The following is a 26342-nucleotide window of genomic DNA, read 5'->3' as shown; positions in this document are numbered from 1 at the left end:
CCTTCCTTCCTTCCTTCCTTCCTTCCTTCCTCTTTTTCTTTCTTTCTGGATTAGGGAAAATGTCTCATCAGCTGGTACTTTAGCATTTCTTAACTTCATTTAAATATCTCTAAGATTATTAAGTTTTAAACCTCCATCTGTGGTTTTTGGACCTCTTGAATATTTTCAGCCTGTTGTTCATGTCTTCTCTGGTCATAACATGTATCAAAAAAAAATATAAAAACTTGTTTTGCTTCACTTATGTTTCCTAATTAGTCAGTCTTTCCACATCCCTCATCAATTTGTTTGCTCTTCTCTGGGGGCCCTTCACTCCCTTCATTTTAATTTTTGCCTGTATACACCCAAGATTATGAAGGAGCTAAAGAGAGTATTATCTTCCAAACATAGACTCTTATGGGAATTCTCCCTTAAAAAAATCCACCCTTACAGTAATATAATACTATGAAACCATAAATAATTCTCTGCCTGCTATTGCTTCTTTGTTTTATCAATCGCTACTGCTACCATAATTTCCCTCTGTCACGTGATTGCTGTATTTTCCATTATGTTTCACTCGATGAAGTAGTCCTCTGGATTTTCGCAGGCCACCTTGCATTTTGTTAGTATGTGGTGTCCCAAGGTTCTAACTACTCCAGTCCCCCTTGGAATATTTCCATCATTGTTGATGACTAACAGCTCGTGGGTTTCTTCGGACTGCACACTTCAGCTGCACGCTGTTTATTCTGTTGGATCATCTATGTTCACTGTCAGAAAACAATCAAAGGTGAAAGAAAGGAAACAGATACAGAATCTAAAATTGTGCACATGTGATTCTGAGAAAATTGGGGGAAGATAAAGATGGAATCAAGATGAGGACAAAGGATGGAGGGAAGGTCAAAAGAAAACAGGAAAAGATTCATCCTTTAGGACAGTCTCTTAGGAAGATGATCTCTGACCATTCAATTAAGCTAATTTACCCACAAATCCCTCCCCCCCTTTTTAGTTACGATATGGAACAGAGGCAGAATTTGAACAAGGGCTGCATTACATTAGCACTCTCTAGTAGCAAGAACCTGGCTTTGACAAATTTCTCCAGTCCTGTGTCATAGCCATGGTTGGTATGGCTTCAAACTCAAGCCTAGTGCGCACCTTCCACAAAGCGCAAATATTGGGTTCATCTTTGGTGAAAGAAACAGGATATGGCACACTATACAACTTCTATCTAGAAGCACATGTGAGAAGTGAAAACACTAATCTCTTCAAAGCTCAGAGACAGAATAAAAATGATATCTTTATTTTTTGGTGAAATAAAAATAATAGCTTTAAAGGTGTGTGTGTGTGTGTGTGTGTGTGTGTGTGTGTTTGTGTGTGTGTAAGTAATAATATACCACAGGAGAACTATCAAAAGGGACACTGTGAAGCTTGATAGGTCTGACATCTGACCTCCTCTCACCCCTTGATGATGACACTTTTCTATTTGAAGAGGTGCTCCTCCTGGATAGAAATTAGATTTTCTCTCCTCCAGTGGTAGAGATGTAGCAAGCACTGAAGGGCCCCATGCCACTGTGGTCTGACAATTATACACATAAGAGGTTACGGATATGCTCACATACATGATGCTATTCTACCAGACTGCTGACACCATCTGGTTAATTGAATTATATTTATATGAAGACTATTGGCATTGTTGATGGTATAATAACTATAGGCCTTAGTGTGACTGAAAAATTCAAAGGGTCACTTACGTTTACTTGAAGTCTCTCATCTCTGGTTTCCAAGCTGTGACTATTACTATCAGACTCCATCACTCTGGATGACCTTGCTTCATTATTTTGAGGTGGCACATTCTCACTTAGATAAAACAGGCCAGTGATGTCAAATTCAATAGAAACTAGGGCCACTAAATCATACATAAAGATCCCTAAAGGCCATATATTGACTTAGAAAACCACATATTAACATTTTCTGTGTTCTAGTATATTTTTAATTATTTTGTAAAATATCTCCCAATTACATTTTCATCTGGTTTGGGCTACTTGGGAGTGTTGCTGCAGGCTGCATATTTGGCACCATGGAAATAGACTGTAGTATAAAGAAAAGTGCCAAATGTATTTTTGCAGCCTAGGAATTCAGTTAGACTTTTGGAGCTCATGGGCATGAAAAGAAGATGGAGAATGGTTTGATTTAAAAAAAATTGCTTTGTGTTAAATTATATTAGGGCACCTAAAAGAAAAGCAGGAGAGAAATGCTACTAGGATGTGGTTGAGCCATTGTTCTGGGGAAAGGGGTCAAAGTTAAAATTAGAAAATAGTTTAAAATAGTCAGAAAGAAGATTCCTCATTCTGAACAAGTATCTCTAACAAGGCCCAAAGAAAGAACTATAAATTGTAGAAAATTCTTGTAAATCACTGCTACCATTGTTTCTTTAGAGGACAGATATTATAATGGAGAGGATGGTAGCCTATTCATTGTTTCATTGAGCAACATGTATACAGAGCAGTAGTCTTTTCAATAGGATCAAGTTCTAGTGGGAGGATTATATATCTGCTACAGCCATTGTGATGGACAGTAACTGGGTGGCACAGCTCCTCTTAGTCTGTTTCCTCATCCATTACCATGAGGAAGTTGGACTACATGACCTCTAAGGCTGCTTTCAAACCTAAAACTAAGATCCCATAATCCAGCTATGATAGAAGATCTCTAAGGTAGGTCTGAAATCCTCTAATTATGAAATAGTTGCTTTCCTATTTCCTGAACAGGTATTTCCTAAGTACCTGTTGAGTATTTAGAATATTTGATTAGCAATTGGTATAACCCCTTTAATAATTTATGTAAACATAAGCAGTCCTTTCTTGGCTTCAGTCCAAAGGCATTAAAAGTAAATATAATTATTCTATATAATTAATACAATTATTAAATATAATTATCAGCAAAACTTGATCTAATTACCTACTTGTTTCCTCCTCTTCTGGGTACCAGTTACTATCTTACACTTTCCTGGCAGTAATGTTCTCTCTAAGTAATTTCTAGCCTCATTGTCATGAATTCATTCCATGAATGCTTTTTGAGTGTCTACTAATGTGCAAGTCACTAGGCTAGGCTGTGGGGAGGGGGAGCTAAAAAGATCAGTAAAACATGGTCTATACCCTCAAGCAGACTACAGTCTAGGAACAACAAAACAAAATAAAACAAATGACCACAAACCAAGTCAAGTATATATGTGTTGAAAGTAAAGTATGTCCTTAATAAAATTTTGTTGAGTTGAAAGAAGACATTCATATCAGAGGAAATATAACCACCATCCTCATTATTAAAGATTTTTTAAAAAAAATAGCTATATAGATATATACACATACACATACCTACATATATATATATACACACACACACATATATGCTCTGTTTATTGTACAAAGATTTGTACTTCCTTATTCTGTCCTTGAATTGGATAGGCCCTCAGCAGTCGTTGGGTTGATTGAAAAACTTCATTATAGGGGGCAGCTGGGTGGTGCAGTGGATAGAGCTCCAGCCTTGGAGTCAGGAGGACCTGAGTTCAAATCTGGTCTCAGACACTTGACACTTACTAGCTGTGTGACCCTAGGCAAGTCACTTACCCCCAATTGCCTCACCAAAAAAAAAAAAGAAAGAAAGAAAAACTTCATTATGCTTTGTTGATGTTGTTCAGGTAGTTCCTTTGCAGTTTATTATATACTAATTTAAGAAAACTCTCATAAATATCCCTTACATAGAAAGGAATACCTTGAAGCTTTCATGAGGACTCCTGTTATAGAATCTTATAGCATCAGCCTAATGGGTTTCTGTGAGCTGCTAGAGAATCCAGACTCATACCATTGAATCTTGAGAACCCCTCTCTTTATAGGGGTGAACTCTGAGTCAGACCAGGTCCTAAGATCCTGAAAGCATTTTACAGTGTGGCTTTTTATTAAGCAACTGAGGATGTTTGACCCATCTTGGAGATGGAAACAACAGTGTACTGTTCATCTCATCCATTTACCACTAAGAGAGCTTCCTGCTATTTGCCCCAAGGCTGTTGAAATAGGACATCTGGTTTGTTCCATTTTGTTTCACTGGTATTCTTCATTGGAATAAAATGTTATGGTTTTGTAAGTGGTTTGACTCTTCCCTCCCCTTCTAACCACTCAGCCCTCAACTTCTTTCATATTCCAGAATCCTTTTGGCAGCAGGGGTAGTATCTAGAACTCAATCCATTTTCTTCTTTGTGCTGATTGGGTTTTGTGGAAATATACCACAGTTATATTATGTGACACTACAATACATAGACTTTCAGATGTCATTGCAGGAATTATGGAGAAGACATCACCCTGCTTTGATCCTTTTGACAGCAGACTAGGTATGAACTAATTCAAACAATGTTTACAGAGTACCTATTGTGTGTAAGGCACTATGCTTGGGCACATCAGTGGATGGTATGAAGTGATTAAGTTGAATAAAACATAGTCCCCACCTTCAAGGAGTTAACAGTTTGCCAGAGGAAATAAGAAAGATATATAAATAACTATAAAATAAGGAAAAAAAATAAATGTCACAAGAAAGGTATAAACAAAAGCCACAAATGTTCAGAAAACTGAGACATCAGGATCAGGGAAGACTTCATGGAAGAGTGACATATGAGCATGACCTTGAATGATGATAGGATTTTGATAGAGGTTGGAAAGGAGACATTTAGAATAGAAGAAATAGTGTGAGCAAAGGTGTGGAAGCAGGAAATCTCAGACTTTATATGAAAAGTAATGAGTGCAATGGAATTGTGTTACTTGACTGGAGCACAAAAGTGTTACATGTAGGGAAATACTTTTCCTTTGTTCAATCTTCCAAACAAATTTTCTTTGCCCTGCAATGAGATTCATTAGAATCAACACACTGGGCTTTGACAAGAGGTATTTTATTTATTTGGGTTTTTTTTTTGCTTTTGCTTTTTTTAACTTCCTGATTTACATTTTATCTTTATATGTCATTTTCTTGTTCTTCTTTGATCAAGTGACAGGTGGAAAAAAAGTAATAATTTTATCAAATCATCTACTTATTCCCAAAGGGGACAAGGAACATAGGTCTTCTCATCCCCCACTCTCTGGATAACTAAAATCTTTTTTAGAATAAATTCTTATTAATAATACAGAAAAAAACAGAAAAATAGAGATGCAGCTATACAACAGAGTTTATTTTCCATATTTATATTGTGTTTCAAATGTGCAAGACTCTTAGCAGAATGCTTTCATAACCATTGGAACCCTACTGATAAGAAGCTCTCTAATCAATATGAAATTGCTTTTACCTAGAAATACCTGGGTAATCAAAGCATGGATGCCATCATCTCAATAGTAATTCAGATCCTGAGGAAATGCTACCCCAAATGTTCATTGCCCTTGTCTACAGCGAGTAGCTACTATTCCTTTTCTGTTCCTGGGAGCATGAGCTCTGGACCACCAGGTACTATAAACGAAGGTAAGTTAAATGGACAATGATGATATTCAAGTTTTCCTGTGTGTTAATATCTTTCTTCTGTAAAAGTACGTATGCTCTCTGGTCCAGGGAGATAGAGCTGAAGGATGGAACAAGTAATTCTTTTCATTGGTCAAGATAATTTAGTCTATAGGCAAAGTAAAGACAGTTCTGGGACTATTAATTTTTTTTCCTTTTTTCTTTTTTTTTATTAATTTCTTTTGGTTTATCAACAATCACTTCCATATGCTTTTGAGGTTAAAATTTTTCTCCCCCTTCCTTCCCACCACCCTCCCCAAGACAGTGCACAATCTGATATAGGCAGTACATTTACATTCATATTAAACATATTTTCACATTAGTGATGTTGTAAGTAAAAATTAAAACTAATAGGAGGAACCATCAGAGAGAGGAAACAAAACTCAACAGAAGAGAAGAAAAAATAGCAATTCAACTTCCATAGTTCTTTCTTTGGATGTGGATAGCATTTTCCATCACAAGGCCTCTGGAGATGTCTTAGATCCTTGTATTGTTGGGAAGGGTTAAGTTTATCAATATTAATCATCACACAACATGGCTGTTATTGTGTACAACGTTCTCTTGGTTCTGCTCACTTCACTCAGCATCAGACCATACAAGTCTTTCCAGGTTTTTCCGAAGTCAGTCTGTTCATCATTTCTTATAGCACAATAGTATTCCATCACATTCATATATCACAACTTGCTGAGCCATTCCCCAATTGATGGGCATCCTCTCAATTTCCAATTCTTTGTCACCACAAAAAGAGCTGCTATGAATATTTTTGTACATGTGGGACCTTTTGGGACTATTTATTTTTAAAAGCATTTTTAATGGATACGTTATCTCATTGTTATGGGCTCTTTCCCTTTCACTCACTGGTGCAGACCACAACCCATCTGAAACTCTTCTACATTTTGGGTTAAAATTCAAAGCTCTTTTGAGTTTTCTTTATTAGTTACTATTTTCTGCTTACTTAGAAAAGTCATAAAAATTTCAAGTATACCCAAGAATATGGATTTGTACACAACCATTTGAGCTGGTTTGAAATCTCTTCTGACTTCTCTGATAGAATACCTTACAATGCTGTTTTGTAGTGACATTAAATCACCCAAGAGGTTAAATTGAAGTGGACTTTCTAGGTGAATATGATTTGTCTTTTAAGAGATTAGCCTTTTTTTTTTTACCATATATGACTCTATTAGAAAATTTCTGATTTAATTGTTAGAAGATTCCAGTGACTCTTCCCTATTCCAACTTTCATGGAACTCTTTTACCTTAGATTATTTTAGACATAGTTTACCTGTATCCTGTCTGCTAACTTATTCAGTCCTTTCATCTGTAAAATAAGGAAGATGAAGTAGGTGACTTTTAAGGGACTTTCCTGCTTTAACATTTTATAGTTTGATTTCCTAAGTATTTCTAAAGTTTTGAGAACATTTCATAGTTTTGCTCTCTAGGACAGAGAGTTGGAGGAGATCTTAGATGTCATCTAGTCCAATTCTCTCATTTTATGAGGTCCAGGATGGCTAAATGATTTACCCAAGGTCATGCAGGTGATAAAAGGCAGAGCCAGGGATTAAACTTGGTCATGTGATTCAAATGCAACAATTGTACATTGCAAAGGGGCATAACTGTTAGTGTACAGAGGCCTTGATGTGAGAGTGCCAAAAAGAACAGCGGTAAAGGGCTAGTCCTCGCTCATACCTTCTTCCCAGACAATGACATGGAGATTTGCTCATTTCTTATCTGTTGGATTTGCACTGGTTAAAGGCCCTGTTTTCAGGTTGCTGAGTGTGTCTACTTGTGCATAAACAAATAAGGGTCAGTGCAGTTGCTGGGATATAAATGGGGAAATGCAGATTTATAGAAAGATTGCTTAACTATGTGAAGAAAGAATGCTAACTGACATTCTATGAAAGTCAAAATCCAGAGGGAGTTGAAAAAATCATTTACCCATTTTACTTCTTCCCTCTGCAGATGATTTTGAAGAGGACGGTAAGGAAGAGGAGGATGAAGACTCAGATTCTGAAGAAACAAAGGAAGAAGTAAGTACATTGATCTCTGGTTTGAACAATTCTCTTTTCGTTTCTTGCACGTCTTTGCAAGAAAAATCGGATTTCTGCTCATCTAAGTCACAGGCTGTATCACAGAAGGTAGCTTAGTGCTGTTGGCTAAAGCTAAGCAATATTGGTATTTTTCAAATACCTTGAAATGCCTGGTGAAATGTCACAATGGAAAAACAAAAGCCATCCAACACAATGGTACCAATCTTCTATCAGACTAGAGAACAAGGGCTTGAGTCTCCAGTACGTCCTTTAGTACAGCATAGTTTTTAAGCTAATTTTGCTAACATTTAGTTTTGCACTAACATTTAACATGTTACATGTTAAATGAATATATCCAACATAAGCAAAGAAGACTGATGTGAAATCAACTTGGCACTCAGTGTCACCCTTTTCTAACAGCACCCATTGTTCTTAAATACGCCATTCTGCTTTATTATCTACCCTCTATTGTCCCACAGTGGGCTACCTGTAGATTTGGCAACTCAGAAGGTACAAGGTACAATTGTTTTTCGTTTTTCAACTCAGGGAATGGACTCAGGCAAACTCCATACATTTAATCTGCCTTAATAGTATCACCTACAAAATGAAGAAATGAAGCAAGTACTGCCTCATGAAATTCTCGAGGAGGAAAACCTGATGAAATCCTTGCAAGGAACTTTTCCATAAATTCTCTATAAATGTATCTTAACCATCACTCACCTGGCTAACACTTGTGGCAGATGTCTAGAGGAACGCCTCCATACAGCGACACTGGGTTTAAACTGCTATTGACACCCAAGTACTCTCAGGGTTTTGTTGATAAATAGAATCATTTCTGAAGTCATCAGGAGCAAATTGGTTCTTTACTGTGGTTTGGCGGTGCATGCCAATGGAGTATGTGCTGAATTATTTGAATAACACTGGGCTGCAACAGCCATTCATCAATGCCACTCCCTGCCTTGCCTCCTGCTTGCTCTTTGGGAACTGAATGCTTGACACTGGGTGTCATTCTCCTCTTGTATCTGATGTGGAGGGACAAGCAGTGCATCAATGCATGGTTGCATTCTGCAGAGTGGATGTTTCAGATGGAATCCTGAGTTCCTGCTTTGCAGATAACTGCAGGGGAAACAAAAAAAAAAATAAACAAAAACCAGATGGGAAATAAACGCAAGACAAATTGGTGCAGGGACTAAAAGCTATTCATCAACATGTGCCAAGCAAAATAGCAGATGAGATTTCTATGCATGAGCATGACCACCAGAGAAATGAGAGTTTTTGTAGTTGTTTGCCTCTGTCATAACCCCCTACTAAATTGTAAACTTCAAGAGGCCAGAAACTGTATCTTATCTTTAACTTTGTTTCTCCCTCAGTTACTTGCACAGTTCTCTCCACAGAGCAGATGATTAATTTGTTTAATCAATGAATGAAAGAATGCCAGAAATCAGAGCTAAATTTATTCTGGGGTGGGGTACATCCAGGTAAGGCAGTGGGTCAGAAGACTAGAAGTTTTTCTCAGTGGAATCGAGCTTCACCACCTTGGAGGTGACTGTGAGAAATATGGACTGCATGACAAGGAGCCAAGACAATTTTAATTCTGATCACAGTAATAAACCTGGCTCTTCGTGTGGCTGCTCTGTGCCTTGACTTCCTTATATCTTGGAAAGCAGTGATAATCATTTTGATCTGTTTTCCTTGGGAAAGATAAATAGCCTGTATCTATGTAGTGCTTTGAAAGTGGAAAGTCAGGTAGTACACTCAGAAAGTACATGTGGTCTAGGAATGTGATTTAGTACCTTATGGTGTGTGTAGGTTGGCTGCAGTACCATGTTGGGAACCAAGGTCCTAAAGAGACAGAAGTACAGACAGAAATTGTATATGTTTGGCAGGTAGTTAAAACTATCCATTTTTCTTTTTCTCCTATCTGCCCTCTCTGAATGTGTACATGTGACAGAAAGTGCTGTTTAGTGTCAAGATTAGTCATTAATGCCAATTAATGCCAATTGGTCGCTGAGGTAGGCATGGTCTGAGACAATTCTTTATTGCTGATCCTCATTTTAAAAATTGTTTTAAATTCTTTATTTTAGGGGAAAGGTAGTGATATGTTTTTTCATTTCGTGTAAAATTGGCTCTCGTGGATTTATTTGGAAATTCAGGTCTGATCCTAAACTTCCTCTCCTAAAGAAATATTAGAAGCTGCTTTCACCTTCAATTTTTAACTCTTTGTTCCTCCACAAGGTATTTCCTAGAGTTGAAACTTTCTTTTTATTGACTTAACCTTCTGAGATAATATGTACAAAATGCTTTGCAAATATAAAGCACTATAGAAAGTAATTTTTTTTCATTTATATACATCAGCTTGTTGGGGTCGACTAGATATCTACTTCAGGGTTGTCCAACCTAGGTTTAGGATTTCAAGGAATATTTCAAGGAATATAGACAAATTATCCCACTACTTCAGGGCATTAACTACAGTGTTTATAAAAAAATATACAAATCATGCAGATACATTCACTCATACATGAGGAGTATAAGAATTTAAATATACCACTGATCAACCACAATTTCAGAGGACTCATGGTGAAACAAGCTATCTACCTTGAGATAGAGAACTAATAGACTGAGCATAGATTGAAGCATATGTTCTTTCTTTCTTTCTTCTCCCAACATGGATATTTTGGAAATTTGTTTTACATGATTATATATATATATACATATATATATACATATATATATACACACACACATATATGTGTATATATATACACATATATATACTAGTAAATTTTTTTGCCTCCTCAATGGGTGAATGGAGGGAGGAGGGAGTAAGATGATTTGGAACTGAAAATAAAATAAAATTGAATGAAGAAAAGAGTATAAGTATACAACTTTGGTTCACTTTGTTGCCACCTGCAGGATGCATATCTTTTACCCAGGAAAATGAGGCTATCTGCATAACTGCACCTGTATTTACCACTGTATAGTTGCCAGATTCTAGAGGTGGTAAGGTTTTGTATCAAGTCAAACAAAGAAAGTGAGAGCAGCTTACTAATGCATTAATGTAGCGCAGGTCAATTTAAGTTAAACACAGGAGGTGGAGCTCAAGGATCCTCATCGGTCACTCTGGCTTTCTATTGTCATGTCTTCCTCTCGTGGGCAAAAAGAACTTGGTCTATCCAATCTGCCACTTGGGTCTTCATTCAGAGGTTCTAGGCATCATATTCTACACACTTCTGAATTTTATTTCCTTTTTTTCTTTATTTGAACAACTAACCCTCCTGGAATTGATCAATATATTTCAGTTTCCTTTCTGGAGCCAACCCTCTATTGTTCTGGGTCAGTCTGACAGGAGCTCAATGTAACTTTGAGTCAGTCTGACTATTCCTCTTCAGATTCTTACCAACACCTTCTGTTTCTTTACCCATTATGGAGAGAGAGAGAGAGAGAGAGAGAGAGAGAGAGAGAGAGAGAGAGAATCTTTCATCACTGAGCTATCATCAACATGACAAAATAGTTTATATTCTAGAAGCAGCTAGGTGGCACAGCAGATAGAGTGCTGGGCTTAGAGTCAGGGAGAAATGAGTCCAAGTGCTCAACTAGTTTTGTAATACTAGGCAAGTTGCTTATTCTCTGTATCAGTTTCATTATCTGTAAAATGGGGAGAATAATAGCACCTACCTTCCAGAGTTGTAAGAATCAAATGATATAATATTTGTAAAGAGTATCTGGCACACAGTAAATGCTTAATAAATCTTTCCTTCCTTCCCCCTTCTTTCCTCCCTCCCTTCCTCCCCCTTTCATCCTTCCCTTCTTTTCTCCCTTCCTCCCTGTGTTTCTTGCTCTCTCCCTCCTTCCCACTCACCTTCTGAGAATGTGTCCATAGGCTTCACTATTCTGCCAAAGGTGTCCTTGACACACCCAAAAAGGTTAAGAACCACTACCTAGCCACTTGTCCATAAAGTCATCTTTAAGAAGGGTAGAGGACAATAGGGTAGACTAATGAGCTTTGCAGTGGATACAGATAATTTTCACAGATGAAAAAACTGAAGTCCAGACAGGTTGTCATTTAGCCAAAGCCAAAAAGATATTAGGGTGGCAAAGCCAATCTACAAAACATCATCTGACTATAAGTGTGACATTTTTGCCACTATATCATGCTTCTGTTAAGTCTTTACTATGTCCATCTCCTTGTCCATAAAATTATCTTTGGGAAAACCTCATAGTGGTCTACATAAAATTTACTAGGGAAAAGAAAAAGAAAAAGAAAAAATAGTCAAGTAGGTTAGGAAGGGAGAAAAGATAGCAGGGGAAAGGCAATGGGTACTGATTTTCTCACCCTATTCCAAAATATTAGTTTTGCCCATTTCTTAGATTTAGAGGTATATATTAGACCCCAAAGATTCCCTTTTTCTTTTTCCTTTACCCCATTTACTTATTTATTTTAACATTCATATTTCAAAATTTTGAGTTTCAAATTATCTCTCTCCCTCTAGCCACTACCCAACCATTGAGAAGGATTTCCTTTTTTCTTGTTAATTAATCAAAAATACAAGCTCTTCACTTTATATTATTATTTTCCTGCTCACCTTTGATTAAAAATATAATGGAAAATTTGAACTAGGAATATTGGAAACATAAAAAGGATCCTGGGGCTAGCCTCCATTATAATTAAAGGATTAGAGATGAAACATTTATGAGGGAAAATGCAAGGTTTAGTATCACTGAAGAGTACAAGCCCTAGAGTCAACCAGCAGGACCTGAATTCAAATGTGACCTCAGACACTTACTAGCTGTGTAACCCTGGGCAAGTCACTTAACTCCATTTGCCTCAGTTTCCTCATCTGTAAAATGAGTTGGGTAAGGAAATGGCAAACCACTCCATTATCTTTGCCAAGAAAACCCCAAAATGGGGTCGTGGAGAGTTGGACAGAACTGAAACAACTCAACAACCTAACGGTCCTACTAGGGCTGGGGATAGGGACTAGATACAATCTTACACTTTCCAGCATTAGAATTATGCAATTGTCAAGAATACTTAACTAGTTTGTACCAGTACCTATACTGGTGGTTTCCTAGATTGTACCTTCTGCATTTACTTTTAAAGGATGATGACTTGGAAACAGATTTGAAAAAGCTTACCTCAAAACCAGTGCTCAGCTGGAGAGAAGAGGAGCTGAAACAGTATGAGGCAATGTGTCTTGAACTCTCCCATAATTTCCAGGTGTGTTTATGTCAGTGTTGGGGGTGGGGTGTGGTGGGAGGAGCATTACTTACTGTGTCATTGCATGCCCGTGATATATCATAATATAGAGAGCACTGGAGGTCAAACAGAGGTTCCAGATGGGGATTATTGATTATCATTAGCAATCTGTTTCTGGGATTCCTGGCATTTTATTGAGCTAAAGCCAGGTGGCAAGTAGAAATTCTGGAAAGATCAATTTTAAAGGATGGAAAAATTACAAATATGAAATCCCTTCTGAGTATGGAGAATAGAGACAAGCTCCCACAATTCCTTTAGCCACTGGCAATACAACTGATCATTTATAAGGGGTGTGTGGGGTGATCTTAATCCCATAATTAAAATAACAAAGGTTATGGGTAAATCAGTCATTCAATTTGGATGTTTTCTTGAGGTACCTTTTATCTCTTTGTTCTGGAAAACTCTTGCCAGACCATTGTCTATAATAAATGGTAGTAGTTGCAGCATTTTACAAGTTCATCTACGAAATTCCATCAGGATTATCGACTTCTATTCTTGCCTTCCAATTCTTATCAATACAGAATGGGTCACTTAATGCCAGGAACTGGTCCAGTATGGAATCTTTCCATCTCATCCTGAACATAATTTGGCCAGTACATGGAGACTCAGTTGTTGCCAACTCATTCCTGACTAGATGGAGAAGTGCTCCCAGCCCAAGAATTTAAGCCATTCCCTGAAGTTATTAGAGACTTTATGGAACTTTATTTTAGACCTATTAACTACTACAGTCAGCTATAACATCCCTAAGAACCATATACCTTTACTCAGAGTGGCCACTGAAGCAGCAATATACTAGGAGATGTGGTTGGAATTACAGAAAATTAGAAATGAAGTAGGGGTAGCAGTGTGATATATGAAAGCAGTTATCTCCACCTACCCTACTTAAGGCAACCTTCTCCTTAACTAAGTATTAGAACATGTGATTTTTCCCTGTTCTTAGTCATAGAGTGATCCTTTAGCTATCTGGGCTTAATTCATGAATTTAGTCCAGAGCCTAAGAGTTGATTAAGTTCCTTACTAATGCCCAGGTTTCAACATATTTCATTTTTTTAGATCATTTAGCAGAGCTTTTATAGTTACTTGTTGATTGGCCAGAAGAAGATCTGAAACAATATGAAATACTATGTTTTGAACCTTCTCATCATTTGCCTAAAACTTTTCAAAGATCTCTGCTATGTCCAATACCCTGAAGATGGTGATGCAGTTAATGAATTACATTATTTTCTTTTCCTTTGACATGTTTCCTTATCTGAAGAGATGCAAAAGATCTGTGATTTGGCAACTTAAAGAGCTCCTAGAGCAGTGGTGGTGGTGGTAGTGGTGGTGATGGTGGTGATGGTGGTAGGTGGAGTTGGAAAAGAGAGCCTCTGAGGTCTCTTCTATCTCTTGAGCTATGTTTGGGGAACTTCCCTCACTACTAAAGATTACAGTTCAAGAGTGACTTGCTAGAGATGTCTTAAGGGGTTAATTGAGGCACTTAGATTAAATGAGTTGTTCAGAGTCATGCAGATAGTATATGGAGCAGGTGGGATTTCATCCCAGGCCATCTCTCCCTTCTAAGGATGCCTTGTAGTTATGATATATGTATCAGGTATATTATTTTTCTATATGTTATTAATTATCACATATATTCATATGTATGTATGTATCTATTCATGTGTTCTTTTCTCAATCAGAATATAAGTTGCTTAAGAGCAGGGGCTTTTTTCCCTTTTCTTTATATTACTGGTGCTTATTAAAATAACTGGCACATACATGTACTTAATAAATATATGTTGATTGATTCTGATTCCAAGCCTAGTCTTTTATCTACTAAGGAATAATGACATAGACTCTTCTTTATTTAAATCTGAAGGAACTTAATTCCAAGTCTGGAGATGAGCTGAGCTCTGAAGAAGACCTAGGAATCCATCAGTGCAACTACTTTTGCAATATTCCTACTCAGACATCCTCAAAGAAGCATTGCCAAGAGAGGGACCAAAGCTCCCAGGGGTTAGAAACAGGGGATACACATTTTCAGGACCCTCCTCTGAAACAGATGAAGATAATGAAGTCCACTGGGGATACAACTTATGAAGAGGGGGCTCCTGGAAAAATAGGTCCATATTTATCATCAAATGATCAAGAAGAAGATTCCTCCCAGAGGGAAGCACCCAACACCCAGGCATCCTTTAAAGAGCCTCCCTGGGGTGCAGAAGTGTGTTCCTGTCAAAATAAGAATACTTTTCTTTCCAGCTCCATCAGGATTGATGAAACCTCAGAAACTGTGTCTAAGTTTCTGGAGAGGCATCCCATGGATATTCCCTTCCACAATCCCTATACTTATATAGCCAAAGCTGAAGGAACCAAATCTGTGCCAGGCTTCAAGGTATTAGCATTTCCAGATGTCTGGGGTCACCACTCACCACCGTTTTCCCAGCCCATGTTGGAACGTAAATGTGGAATTCAAAGGTGATGTTACTTTTGTTGTTGTTGTTGTTTTTACCTAGTTATTTTGGGGGCCTTCTGAATAAAATTCACATGCCATGCATTTATGGGACAGTACTACTTCTTGTAGTGCTAATGTTTCTGCTCAAGGGATAGAGTTAAGAAATCAGAAATATCGCCAAAATCTTGGGGTCTAGTTTCTCATTCATTTCAACCTGCTGTGCTAACATTCAGATAATCCTAATCAATGGAGAATCCCTTCTTTTCTCCACACCCACCAATGCCATCTGAATAATGTTAATACTTGGAAGTGACTTCTCTGACTTTGGGGAGAAATCTGCAAATTCTTTAAGTGGCTAAGGGAGTGACACCATGGAGTTGCAGTAATGATAATGGTAATAGACCATTGAATCATTGAGCTTTTTTGACCACCTGATGACACAGCTAATTCTTTCTTACTAACTCTGCTGGCTGGCTATATTGTCTGTCGTAGAAGTGGAGACAGTGACTCATGTGTACATAGAAGCTGCTATGAAGTTCTCTGATGGGGTAGTATGGATTGTGTGGGCAAAATAGTGGTGAAAAGCAGAAAAAGCAATTGATCTAGATATCAGTTGCCATAGAATCATAGGCATAAAGCTGGAACGAATCTTAGAGGATCTCAAGTTACATAATCTTGGACACTGAGACTTAGAAGGGACCATTACAGTCATCTAGTCCAATTTCCACACAAAAGAAATCTATGATTTAACATATTTGACAAATGGTCATCTGATTTGTTATCTAATCTACTCTCCTGATTTTTATAGATGAAGAAACTGAGGCTCATAGAGATAAAGTGACTGACTCAAGGTCATATAGGCACTGAGTGGCAAAGCCAGGATTTACAGCTCTCCTTTGACGACCTTGTCTCATATTTCACTGAAAAAAAAAAAAACCAGAGACATTCACCAAGACCTTCCTACTCTTACTTTCTCCTCATCTCATATTACTCAGATGTCTTCTGCCACTATTTCCTCTTTCACCCTTGTCTCACATGTAAAGGTGGCCCTTCTCCTTGTCAAGGCAAATCCCTCTATACACACAAGTTAGCCCATTGTATGTCATTTCTAGCAGATTGCCTCTCTATCATTTCCAGTCCTTCACTTATCATCAGTCTCTGCCTAATGGCAGCTTCCTCACTTCCTACAAATATACTTATGTCTCTCCCATCCTCAAAAACTTTCACTTGATCCCTCCATCCTCACTAGTTCTTGCCCTACATCTCTCCTCCCCTTTGTTGCTAAACTCCAAGAGAAGGCTGCCTATAAGTAATGCCTTAATTTCTTTTCCTCTCACATTTTTTCTTAACTTGTCAGTTTAGCCATCTGACCTTATCATTCAACTGCAACTGCTCTCTTCAAAGTTACCAATGATCTATTAATTGCCAAATCTCTGGCCTCCCCTCTGCAACAAGTCTCATCCTTTTTGACTTCTCTGTATTCTTTGACAGTATTGATCACCTTCTTCTTGATACTCCCTTCTCTCTAGGTTTCCATGATAATATTTTCTCCTGATTCTCTTCCTACCTCTATGACCACTCATTCTCAGTCTTCTTTGCTAGATCTTCTGCCAGGCCATGCCAGACCACAGTAGGTGTTCCACGGGGCTCTGTCCTGGGTCCTCTATCTTTTCTTCACCTATATTATATCACTTGGTGATCTTATCAGTTTCCATATATTAAATTATAATCTCTATGCTGATGATTCTTAGCTCAACTTAATCCAACGTTAATCCTACTCCTAATCTCTAGTCTTGCATCTTCAGTTGCCTATTGGACATCTGCAACTGGATGTCTCTGCAGCCTTGAAATTTAAAAAAAAATGCTTGCTCCTTGGGTGGAAAGCTATGGCAATTATGGACAGCATACTAAAAAAGCAGACCTTGCGAACAAAGGTCTGTATAGTCAAAGCTATGGTTTTTCCAGTAGCAATGCACGATTTTGAGAATTGGACTATAAAGAAAGGTGAGCACCACAGAATCTACACTTTTGAATTGTGGTGCTAGAGAAGACTTTTGAGAGTCCCTTGGACAGTAAGGAGATCGAATCAGTCAATACTTAGAGAGTAATTCAGACAATCCACTGGAAGGTCAGATACTGAAATTGAAGTTTAAATACTTTGGCTACATAATGAGAAGATGGGACTCAATGGAAAAGATCCTGAAGTTGGAAAAGACTGAAGGCAAAAGGAAAAGGGGATGACAGAAGATGACATGGATAGATAATGTCATGGAAACAATGCAGACTTGGACAGACTTCAAGAGATAGTGGAGAATAGAAGGACCTGGTGTGCTATGGTCCATGGAGTCACAAAGAGTCACACAACTGAACAACAACAACACACTGAATTTCTCACAGACATCTTAGATTCAACATGGCCAAAACTGAACTAATAATATTTCCTCTCAAACTCTCTGCTCTTCTAAGCATTCTTATTAGCATAGAAGGCATCCTCCCAGTTACCCAAGCTCACAAGCTAGGTATCCTCTTTTATTCCTCATTTTTTCCCACCCCACTACCCCCACCCCACCCAATGTGTTGTCAGAACCTGTTGACCTTTACCTCTAAAATACCTCTCATCTCTATTCCCTTTTCTACCTTGACACTGCTACCATGTTGGTGCAGACTGTCATTTTCTCACATCTGGACTATTGCACTAGCCTGCTGATTGCTCTCCCTGTCCCAAGTCTCTCCCCACTCCAGTCTGACCTTGACTGAGTTGTCAAAGTGATCGTCCAAAAGCATAGATCTGACCATGTCAGCTCCCCTCCTCACCTCATTCAGTAAACTCCAGTGGTTTCTTATTACCTCCATCCCCATCAAAGTATGCTTTAGGAGGAAACATTATGAATTCTGCTCTTTGTGATTCTCTGGTTAGCATTCTGGTGTCCCATTGCTGCGAAGTTTCACTTCTCCCCTGGATTTAAAACATCTCAGCAAAAGACAACCCCACATGAGCACGAGGCAGGGAGCTAGGGCCCTCCCAAACTGTTCAGTGTGTACCCATTGCAGCTGCCACTGCCAGCTTTTGTTTCACTCCTTTCTGAGCCAAAGTGTTGAATGAGCTTTTTATGCCCAGTGTCATCACTTTCTGGTTTTACACTTCTAAATTAAAGCTTTTCACAGTGCATATTTCAGGACATTAAGTAATTGTTCCACAGACCTTTCAATGTAACACTGTTCAAAAGGTCAGGTTTATGAGGGGAGTCACCTCTGGTTTACACTATTTCTGCTCTTTCCCTTACTTCACCCAGCGCCAATTACCATGGTATCCACAGCCTGTCTGGTCAGAGAAAGAATTTTTGTTTACCTTCTTGCTGCATGCTGGATCTTGATCACAACTAACTTCCCCTGTCCCCTTCAGGCTTCTGTCTTTGTCCAATGGCAGCTGTTGTAGGAAAGGGTTGATGAATTTTTTTGTGGTGATCAGTCACTGCCTCCAAACCAAGATTTATTGTGCACCTACTATGCTAGGGGCAGTGAGACATGCAAAGAAGGCTAAGTTGTGCACCTTGTTCTCTTGAACTTGCAGGGTAAAACAGAAGAAAAACACACACACACACACAAAGGCCCAGATAATGATTAATAAAAAGTGAACTATAACAGTGCAATGAGAAAGGCATAAACATAGTAGACTTGCTGCTCAGAGGAGGCCAAGGTTACATTCATATTGGAAGATTAGGGAAAGCTTTGTGAAAGAGATGACATTTAAGATGGGTCGTTAAGAACAAGTAGAAATTAGACAAGCTGAGTGGAGAGGTAAAACTCCAAAGTAGAGGCAAAGGTATAAGCTAACGATGGTTATGATGATGATGGCTGACATTTATAAAGTTCTTAAAGGTTTGCAAAGCCCTTAATGTACACTGTATCACTGGATCCTTAAAACACTGTCTGAGGCAGTTGCTATTGCTATTTCCATTTTACAGATGAGGACACCGAGACTTGAAGAGTGTAAATGACTTGGCTATAGTTATGCTGTTAAAAAATGCCCGAGTTGAAATCTGAACCTAGATCTCCCTGACTCCAGGCCAAATGCTCTGGCCACCATATCTCATAAGCAGTTTGATTTGACTGGAACACAGAACGGATGAGGATTTTTGTGGGAGGTGTGACTGAAGAAGGATTAAATCATGCAGGACTTTTAATGCCAGATAAAGTAACTTGGACCGATTCTGTAAGCAGTGGGAAATCATGGAAGGTTTTTGAGCAAGAAAATGGGATATGAGGCATGATCAGAACTATGGTTTAGGAAATTTAATCTAGTAGCAGCATGTTAGCAATATGTGTGATGACCTAGAGGGAGGAGAGATTGCTGAACTAGGCTATTATAATAATCTAGGCAAGAAGAAAAAGAGCTAGATTAGGAACTTTGTAGTAAGAATGAAGAGAATGGAAAAGAGATATTGTACATGCAGAATTTCTTGGTCTTAGTAACTAATTAGCTTGGCAGAGGGGAAGGTGAGAAAAGGGATGAATCAGAGACACCATTGAAGTTTCCAGCCTTGGTGGCACTGAGGATAGTGGTACCATGGACAGAAATAGAGAATTCCTGCAGGAACAGAATTTATGGGGGAGGTAATGAGTTCAATTTGGACATGTTGGTTTTGCTGGGAGAAATAAAAATGTATACTTCCAGGATGTACTTGAAGGCTGTCCTGTCAGCAAAACACAGCTCAAGAATAAAAAAATGAGCTAATTTCAAGTCTTTGAAGAAGATGAGAAGAGAAAGAAAGGAATTTCCTTTTAAGATCTTAACCACTGACTAATGCAGGATATTGAGTGAGCTGGGTCATGTTTTTGATCCAGTCTTGCATATCCTGGGTTGAGTACTATGCCCATTTCATCATTGAGGAAGAAATGGAAGAGACAGCCTAGGAAAAACAACATTAAAGTTACCCCGGGCTGATGGATCTGAGCCAGAAATCAGAAGGAGAAAGATTTGCCTTTAGCTAAACTGACTGAGATTAAAATGAAGGAAACCTTCACACCAGAGCAGTGTGAAAAAAAAATAATTTTCTAAATGAAGGTGAATATACATATCTGAAGTCAACGAAGTGGAGGATACAGACCAGAATGTTTCATTAACAGCTTTTTGGTTTCATCAGCAAAAAATGTTCTCAAGGCAGAAGATCCCTAGGGGACATCCCAGTTTTACTCTTGGCTGTAGACTCTGAATTTATTATTTTTTTCTCTATTCAGGGCAAAAATATTTGAAGATGTCCAGCGGTTTATCCATCCAGACAAGGTGATGGGCAGAGTTGTCTTCAGTTTAGATGAGCCTTGGTAGGTAGCCTTATGCATTGGTGGCATGATGTTTTGGTTTCTATTAATGGGGATACAAGTAAGGAAAGGGGTGCTGCTTTTAGTTAATCAGTTTCTATAAAATTCAGCTAAATTATATATATATATAAAACGTACGTACACATATATACATATACCTACATATATGTACATATGATACATTTATATATCCATATCTGTGTATGTGTGTGCATGTGTGTGTGTGTGTGTGTGTGTGTGTGTGTGTGTGTGTGTAATGTATGAGAGAAATATTACTTTAGGAGCAATGAGCAATCTAAGCAATGGGAAAATGCTGACTACTGATCATGGAAATGGGTTCTTACTATTAAAAATAAGAGCAATAATAATATGTATTTCTATGAGCTATTTATTTTGCTTTCAGGCTCTTGCAAAGCACTGATGCAACTGAATATCTGAAGTTCTCCTCTGGGTTTGAATCAGGAAACCTGCGGAAGGCCATCCAAGTGAGAGAGTGAGTAAAGAGAGATCTGTGGGGGGAGGGGTCCCAGTAGGCAATAGCTTTGCTATTGGGAGGGGCCGGTTGTTGTGGGTTTAGGATCATAGATTTAGATCAACAAGATCTTTTACATACTTGGAAAATGAGGCCTGGAGATATGAAGTAACTGGCCCAAAGTCTTATCAGAACCATAAACATCCTAAGGCTCAAGAAAGAGGGATTTAATATGAAAGAAGAGTCTAAAATGGAATGAAGTGAAAGGAGAGCCAAGTTATGTTATCAAAAGAGTACATAGCTTTAGGAGTAGGAGACCTGGGTTCGAGTCCCAGTTTTGCAGCAAACTTATTGTGAGGCCTTAGTCAAGTCACTTTACCTCTATGGGTCTTACTTTCCCTACCTACAAAATGAAAGTATTAGATTAAATGACCTATAAGGGTCCCAAGATCTTTAGAAGTCTATAATTCTAAAAAAATGTGTTTCACCCTCTAAAAGTAAAGAGATATTGTCATTACAGCCAATATTGCTCACTAACTAGAGGTGTACTATAATGCACTCCAATGTAATTCAAAACTCAATACAGCTTGAGTATTTGATGGGTCTCTTGAATTTTTAACCTTCCATGATGCAATAGAACCTTTATAGATCCTTTTGCACTGCCCTGGCTTAATAGGGAAAGGATCTGAGACGTCATACATTTGTATGCCTGCTGGGAAATGTGAGGGGAATTCTCATTATTCAACCGGGAAGGGTGGGGACCTCATCTCAGAACCTCTCGAGGGGCTGGAGATAACTTAAGGCCCTGAGGTCACATATAGTGGCACTATCTACTCTGTGTCACTGAATCTATCTGACAAAACAGTCCCTCATTACAACTGATTGCCCTTGTAGGTGGTGTCAGTTCATTAGTTCGTTATCTTTGGTCAGGGCATCTGCCATGCCTGAAATATTCTCCCTTCAAGTTTTAGCTCAGGCACTACCTCCTAAATAAGACCTTTCTTTATACCCACAAGCTGTTAGCATCCTTTCTCCCAAATTACTTTGTAGTTACTTGGTAATATATTTTGTATTGACTTATCTGTGTAAATGTTGTTTTCCTCCAATGGTATATAAGTCCCTTTAATTCATGAGATGGAAGTGCAATTCACAAAAACAAAGTCAGAGATACATTTTTCTCTTAATAATAATACTTAATGACTCATATTTAGATAATACTTAAATTTTTTTAAAGCACTTTAAATCCTGTAAAGTAAATAATGTTAATATTACTCTTTTGTCATTACAGTTGAAGAAAGTGAAGCCCATTGAGGTTAAGTGACTTATTATGGTCAAAGTCCTTTTAAGTGTTAGATACAGGATTCAAACTTAGATCCATCTTGGCTCTAAGCTCAGGACATGATCCATCATCTAGAAAAAATGAATAGTCAGAGAATCTTGAAATGGACTGATATATTATACCACATGACCTATGGCTTATGATTTTTTTCTTTTCTCTTGGTTACTCTACTTTTTATTCCCCTTCCCCTACCCATCTCCAACTCTACGTAGGAAATATTTGGTCATTAAAAATGGTGTCATCTTAAAAATTCAGTCTCATGTATCATGCAGATAATTTGTGATTGATTAATTTTGTGATAAGAGCTAGGTGTTGATAAAAATGAGGTTTTAGATTTGATCCTATCAGCTGTCTTTGCTCTCTTCCATGGCTATAGACTTCCATTCTCATTTGAGATATTTGGACATGTCATAAAACAATAGTATTGCCATGGGGAGAGACTAGGTAAGGACATAGATGAATCAGTACAAATCTATCACCACTCTTGGAAGAGAAAGTCAAAGTACATGCCTAGATATTAGGTCAATAGCATTTTTTACACTAGGTGGCAAAATGTATAGAAGTTTGGACTTGAAATGAGGAAGACTTAAATTTGAATCCTGCTCATACACTTACTATCCCTGTGATCCTTGGCAAATCATTTAATTTCTCTTAGCCTTAGTTTCCTCATCTATAAAAAGAGGAGGTTGGATTTTCTGTCTTCTAAGGTCCCTTCTATCTCTAGATTGGTGATTCTATGAGTAGCAAATACTGGAGAGTAATTATTTTGCAGTTCAAATGAAAGAGATGCTAATATTATTAAACCAACTTTGAAGTAGAAAACAGTGAAACTACCTAGTCAATGTTAGCAATCCTATATCATGTAATAAGGGTGAGATTACCCCCCCCATCAAGGCTGTGAGATCATGTTTCTTACTTCACCATCTTGCTTTCCAGGTTTGAGTATGATTTATTGATTAATGCTGATGTCAATTGTGTCCAGCACCAGCAGTGGTTCTACTTCAAGGTGAGCGGCATGAAGGCTGCGATGGCCTACCGCTTCAATGTCATCAATTGTGAGAAGGTCAACAGCCAGTTCAATTACGGTATGAGTTTTTGGGGAAAAGGATACTCCTGTTGAGCAAAATGATCAGTGTAGCATTTTTTTGTGTGTGTTTGGACTGTGACTAAAAACATATCCTTGGTTTCGAAAGGATTTAGAGAAGTACCATCCATTTGGGTCACCACTTGGGTGTCAAATTAGTGGCCAAGCTATGATGAACTGACACTCTGGAGGGGAAACCAGGAAGCTCTGGTATTACCACAGACAGTCAGAGTGCCCATGTAGGGGATAATGTCAGGACATCCCCTATCCTTTACCCTCCTTATCATTGTCAGGTAAGTAGACAGCCTCTATTCTCCCATATTCCCAGGTCCAATAAACATAATGGCAAAGGCTTGCTACAACATCAGTGAGCTACACAATCTTATTGGCATCATCCACTTAAGGACTTGGAAAAACCACAGAGGAAAGCTAGATTCCCCTGAATAACAGTAGGAAACTGTATATGAAACATTCAGGAGACAAAACTTATACTTCTAGAACTATATATTTTGACCCCTGTGATGATGATTCTGCTATAACCTGAATATGTACATTGTCATCAGAGATAACTAGGGCCTTTGTCTTCAACAATGTATCTGTCACTATAACATACTGGAATATGGATTTTAATGTAGTATGGAATTCACATTTTCCCAAAAGTCTATTGACTTTCCTAAATCTAGACTAAATCAAATAGATATATTCCAGATGAATTATAGTTCCGGAAACTCTAATTTATAGAAGTAACTTGTTAATTAAGTGTTCCAGTAACAAAAACAATAATAACAATAATACTATGATAATATAAACTTTTATAGATAGTTTCATTGATCCTGACAGATTATATCATTCACTGGGTAGCAAAAGAGATATAGGGATCCAGAAAAGTTAAGGAAATCATTCAAGGTCACCAAATGAATCATTATTAGAGCCAAAAATATAACTTAGGACCCCATCCTTAGAAAAGTTTTTTTTTAAACATTTTAATATGGTTCTATTGGGAGGGAGAGAAATAAATTACCTTGCTGAAACAGATAATGAAAACTGTGTGAAAAGAGAGAAAGTCTGGATATCAACTTTCTCTTTCCTTCTTTTTTCCCTTCTGGAAAAAAAAGTCCTATCACCTGAACCTGCCTTTGTTTTGTGTAGGGATGCAGCCGACCATGTATTCAGTGAAGGAAGCTCTCCAGGGCAGGCCTCACTGGGTTCGGGTGGGCTATGATATCTGTTATTACAAGTAAGTGCATCGTTAGTATACGTTTGGTTACCCTTCCATTCCCTTCCCCCATTCCCTGCTTAACCATATTGATGCCCATAACCTTCAGTTGCCAGTGCTCATCTGCTAAACTTGCTACAGATCCCTCAAGACTGCAAATCTCCTGTCCTTGAGTGGAATAAATAGACAAGATGTGTATACATGGATTTGAAGTAACATTCAGTACCTGGCATGTAGTAGGTGCTGAATAAACATTTGTTTATTGTTGATTGAGGAATGCTTTATTTTGATTTTAGTGCTGCTTACTATTTTTACGCTTAAATGGTATTATAGCCCCATTGTTATTTTTTTGTTCCCTACCTGTTTGTCTAGAAGGAGTCAAGGGTTCATAAACAACTGATTCCATCCAAATATCATGAACTTTTGCAAAGTTTTTATTGAACTGGTTCACATGAATTGGAGTTTTATTTCTTCCTAATCAATCAGTAGATTTTCACTATTACTTGTGTCACTAGACACAAGAACTTAACACACACTTAAATTTCCCTACAATCGAAAAGTCCTATGAAAACTAAGCTAAATGGGAAATGACAGGACACACAGAAATGTATTCAATCATTTTTGAGGCTTATTGCCTCTTTCTAATGGAGCTACTGACTGATTCCTTTTAGACTCTTGAGGTCATGGACTAATGCTTATATTTCATGGTTGGATTAATGTATATCAACCTTTCTTTTCCATTGTGGGCATAGTGACTAAAACAAAACAGCAAATACAACCAGTAAGACCCTCTGGATTTCAGACTAAAATTGGTGCCAAAGATTGAGTTTTTATAACTTGAACAATTTTTGGCTGGATAATGTAAGTAATGATATACATATGCATTCCTATAGTTGATGGACACTAGACAGTATCCAGCAAGCTTCTTAAGTATATGGATCCAATAGAAGGAGATGAACTTTGATAGAAGCAGAAGGCTGAGGACATTGGTCGGTCAGTCACATTTATCAACTAAAGTGATTGCAGAATTGATTATTAAATACTGAAGGACAACCCTGAATTAACTAAAATTTTCAATTTGATGAATTGGTGAGGTATTAGTCACAATACCTGGGATGCTATGGTACTGTGGAATGCTTCTATTGAATTATGTGCAAAATTAGCTGTGTCATACCTTCTTTCGTTTTTCTCGAAACCATATCCCATTATCTCTTTAAAGACAGTTCTCTCATGGGCCAAGTATCATGGTAGCTCTAAAGAATATGTTCTCACTTACTGTGGGGTATTCAGGCCAATGTTAAAATAATTGTTTTCCATCAGCTAATGCAAAATCAATACAAGGTGTAGGTATGTGATACTCCTACAGGAAGACTTTGAAATCTCATACTTGAGCTTTAGAAAGTGAAGAATGACTTCTATTCTCCTGTAAAAGCCACAGCCAGGAAAAATCATCAGTGATACTAATCTTTTGAAGAATTCCTTCTTTTTCATGTTTAGGCTTAGGACCAACAACGAGCTTGGATTAACACTTTGCACCTTCATTCAATAACCTGTACCCTTGCCAGGAGGCTGTTCCTATTGGAGTAGTTGCAATAGGTGGAAGCTCATGGGAATGTGGTCCTTGCAGTGGGGAGGAGGGAAAGGAAGCTCAATCTGGAACACAGGCCGCCTAAGGGATGCCAACATTAATAGCTTTTAATG

General features: G+C 38.0%; 1 protein-coding gene across 1 annotated transcript in view; it reads left to right on the top strand.

Moving 5' to 3' along the window:
• Nucleotides 1–26342, top strand: part of AGBL1 (ATP/GTP binding protein like 1) — an 868369-nt gene that overhangs the window by 113617 nt on the left and 728410 nt on the right. Inside the window, 8 exon segments of the mRNA XM_027851980.1 lie at nucleotides 5298–5463; nucleotides 7459–7526; nucleotides 12628–12744; nucleotides 14639–15234; nucleotides 20450–20533; nucleotides 20934–21023; nucleotides 23278–23426; nucleotides 24575–24662. Of these exon segments, the coding sequence (XP_027707781.1) occupies nucleotides 5298–5463; nucleotides 7459–7526; nucleotides 12628–12744; nucleotides 14639–15234; nucleotides 20450–20533; nucleotides 20934–21023; nucleotides 23278–23426; nucleotides 24575–24662 (1358 nt within the window).

Source organism: Vombatus ursinus, unplaced genomic scaffold, assembly GCF_900497805.2.
Source record: "Vombatus ursinus unplaced genomic scaffold, bare-nosed wombat genome assembly UNPS02009205.1, whole genome shotgun sequence".
In the NCBI taxonomy this organism is placed as follows: Eukaryota; Metazoa; Chordata; class Mammalia; order Diprotodontia; family Vombatidae; genus Vombatus; species Vombatus ursinus.
This window is presented reverse-complemented; position numbering and strand designations above follow the sequence as displayed.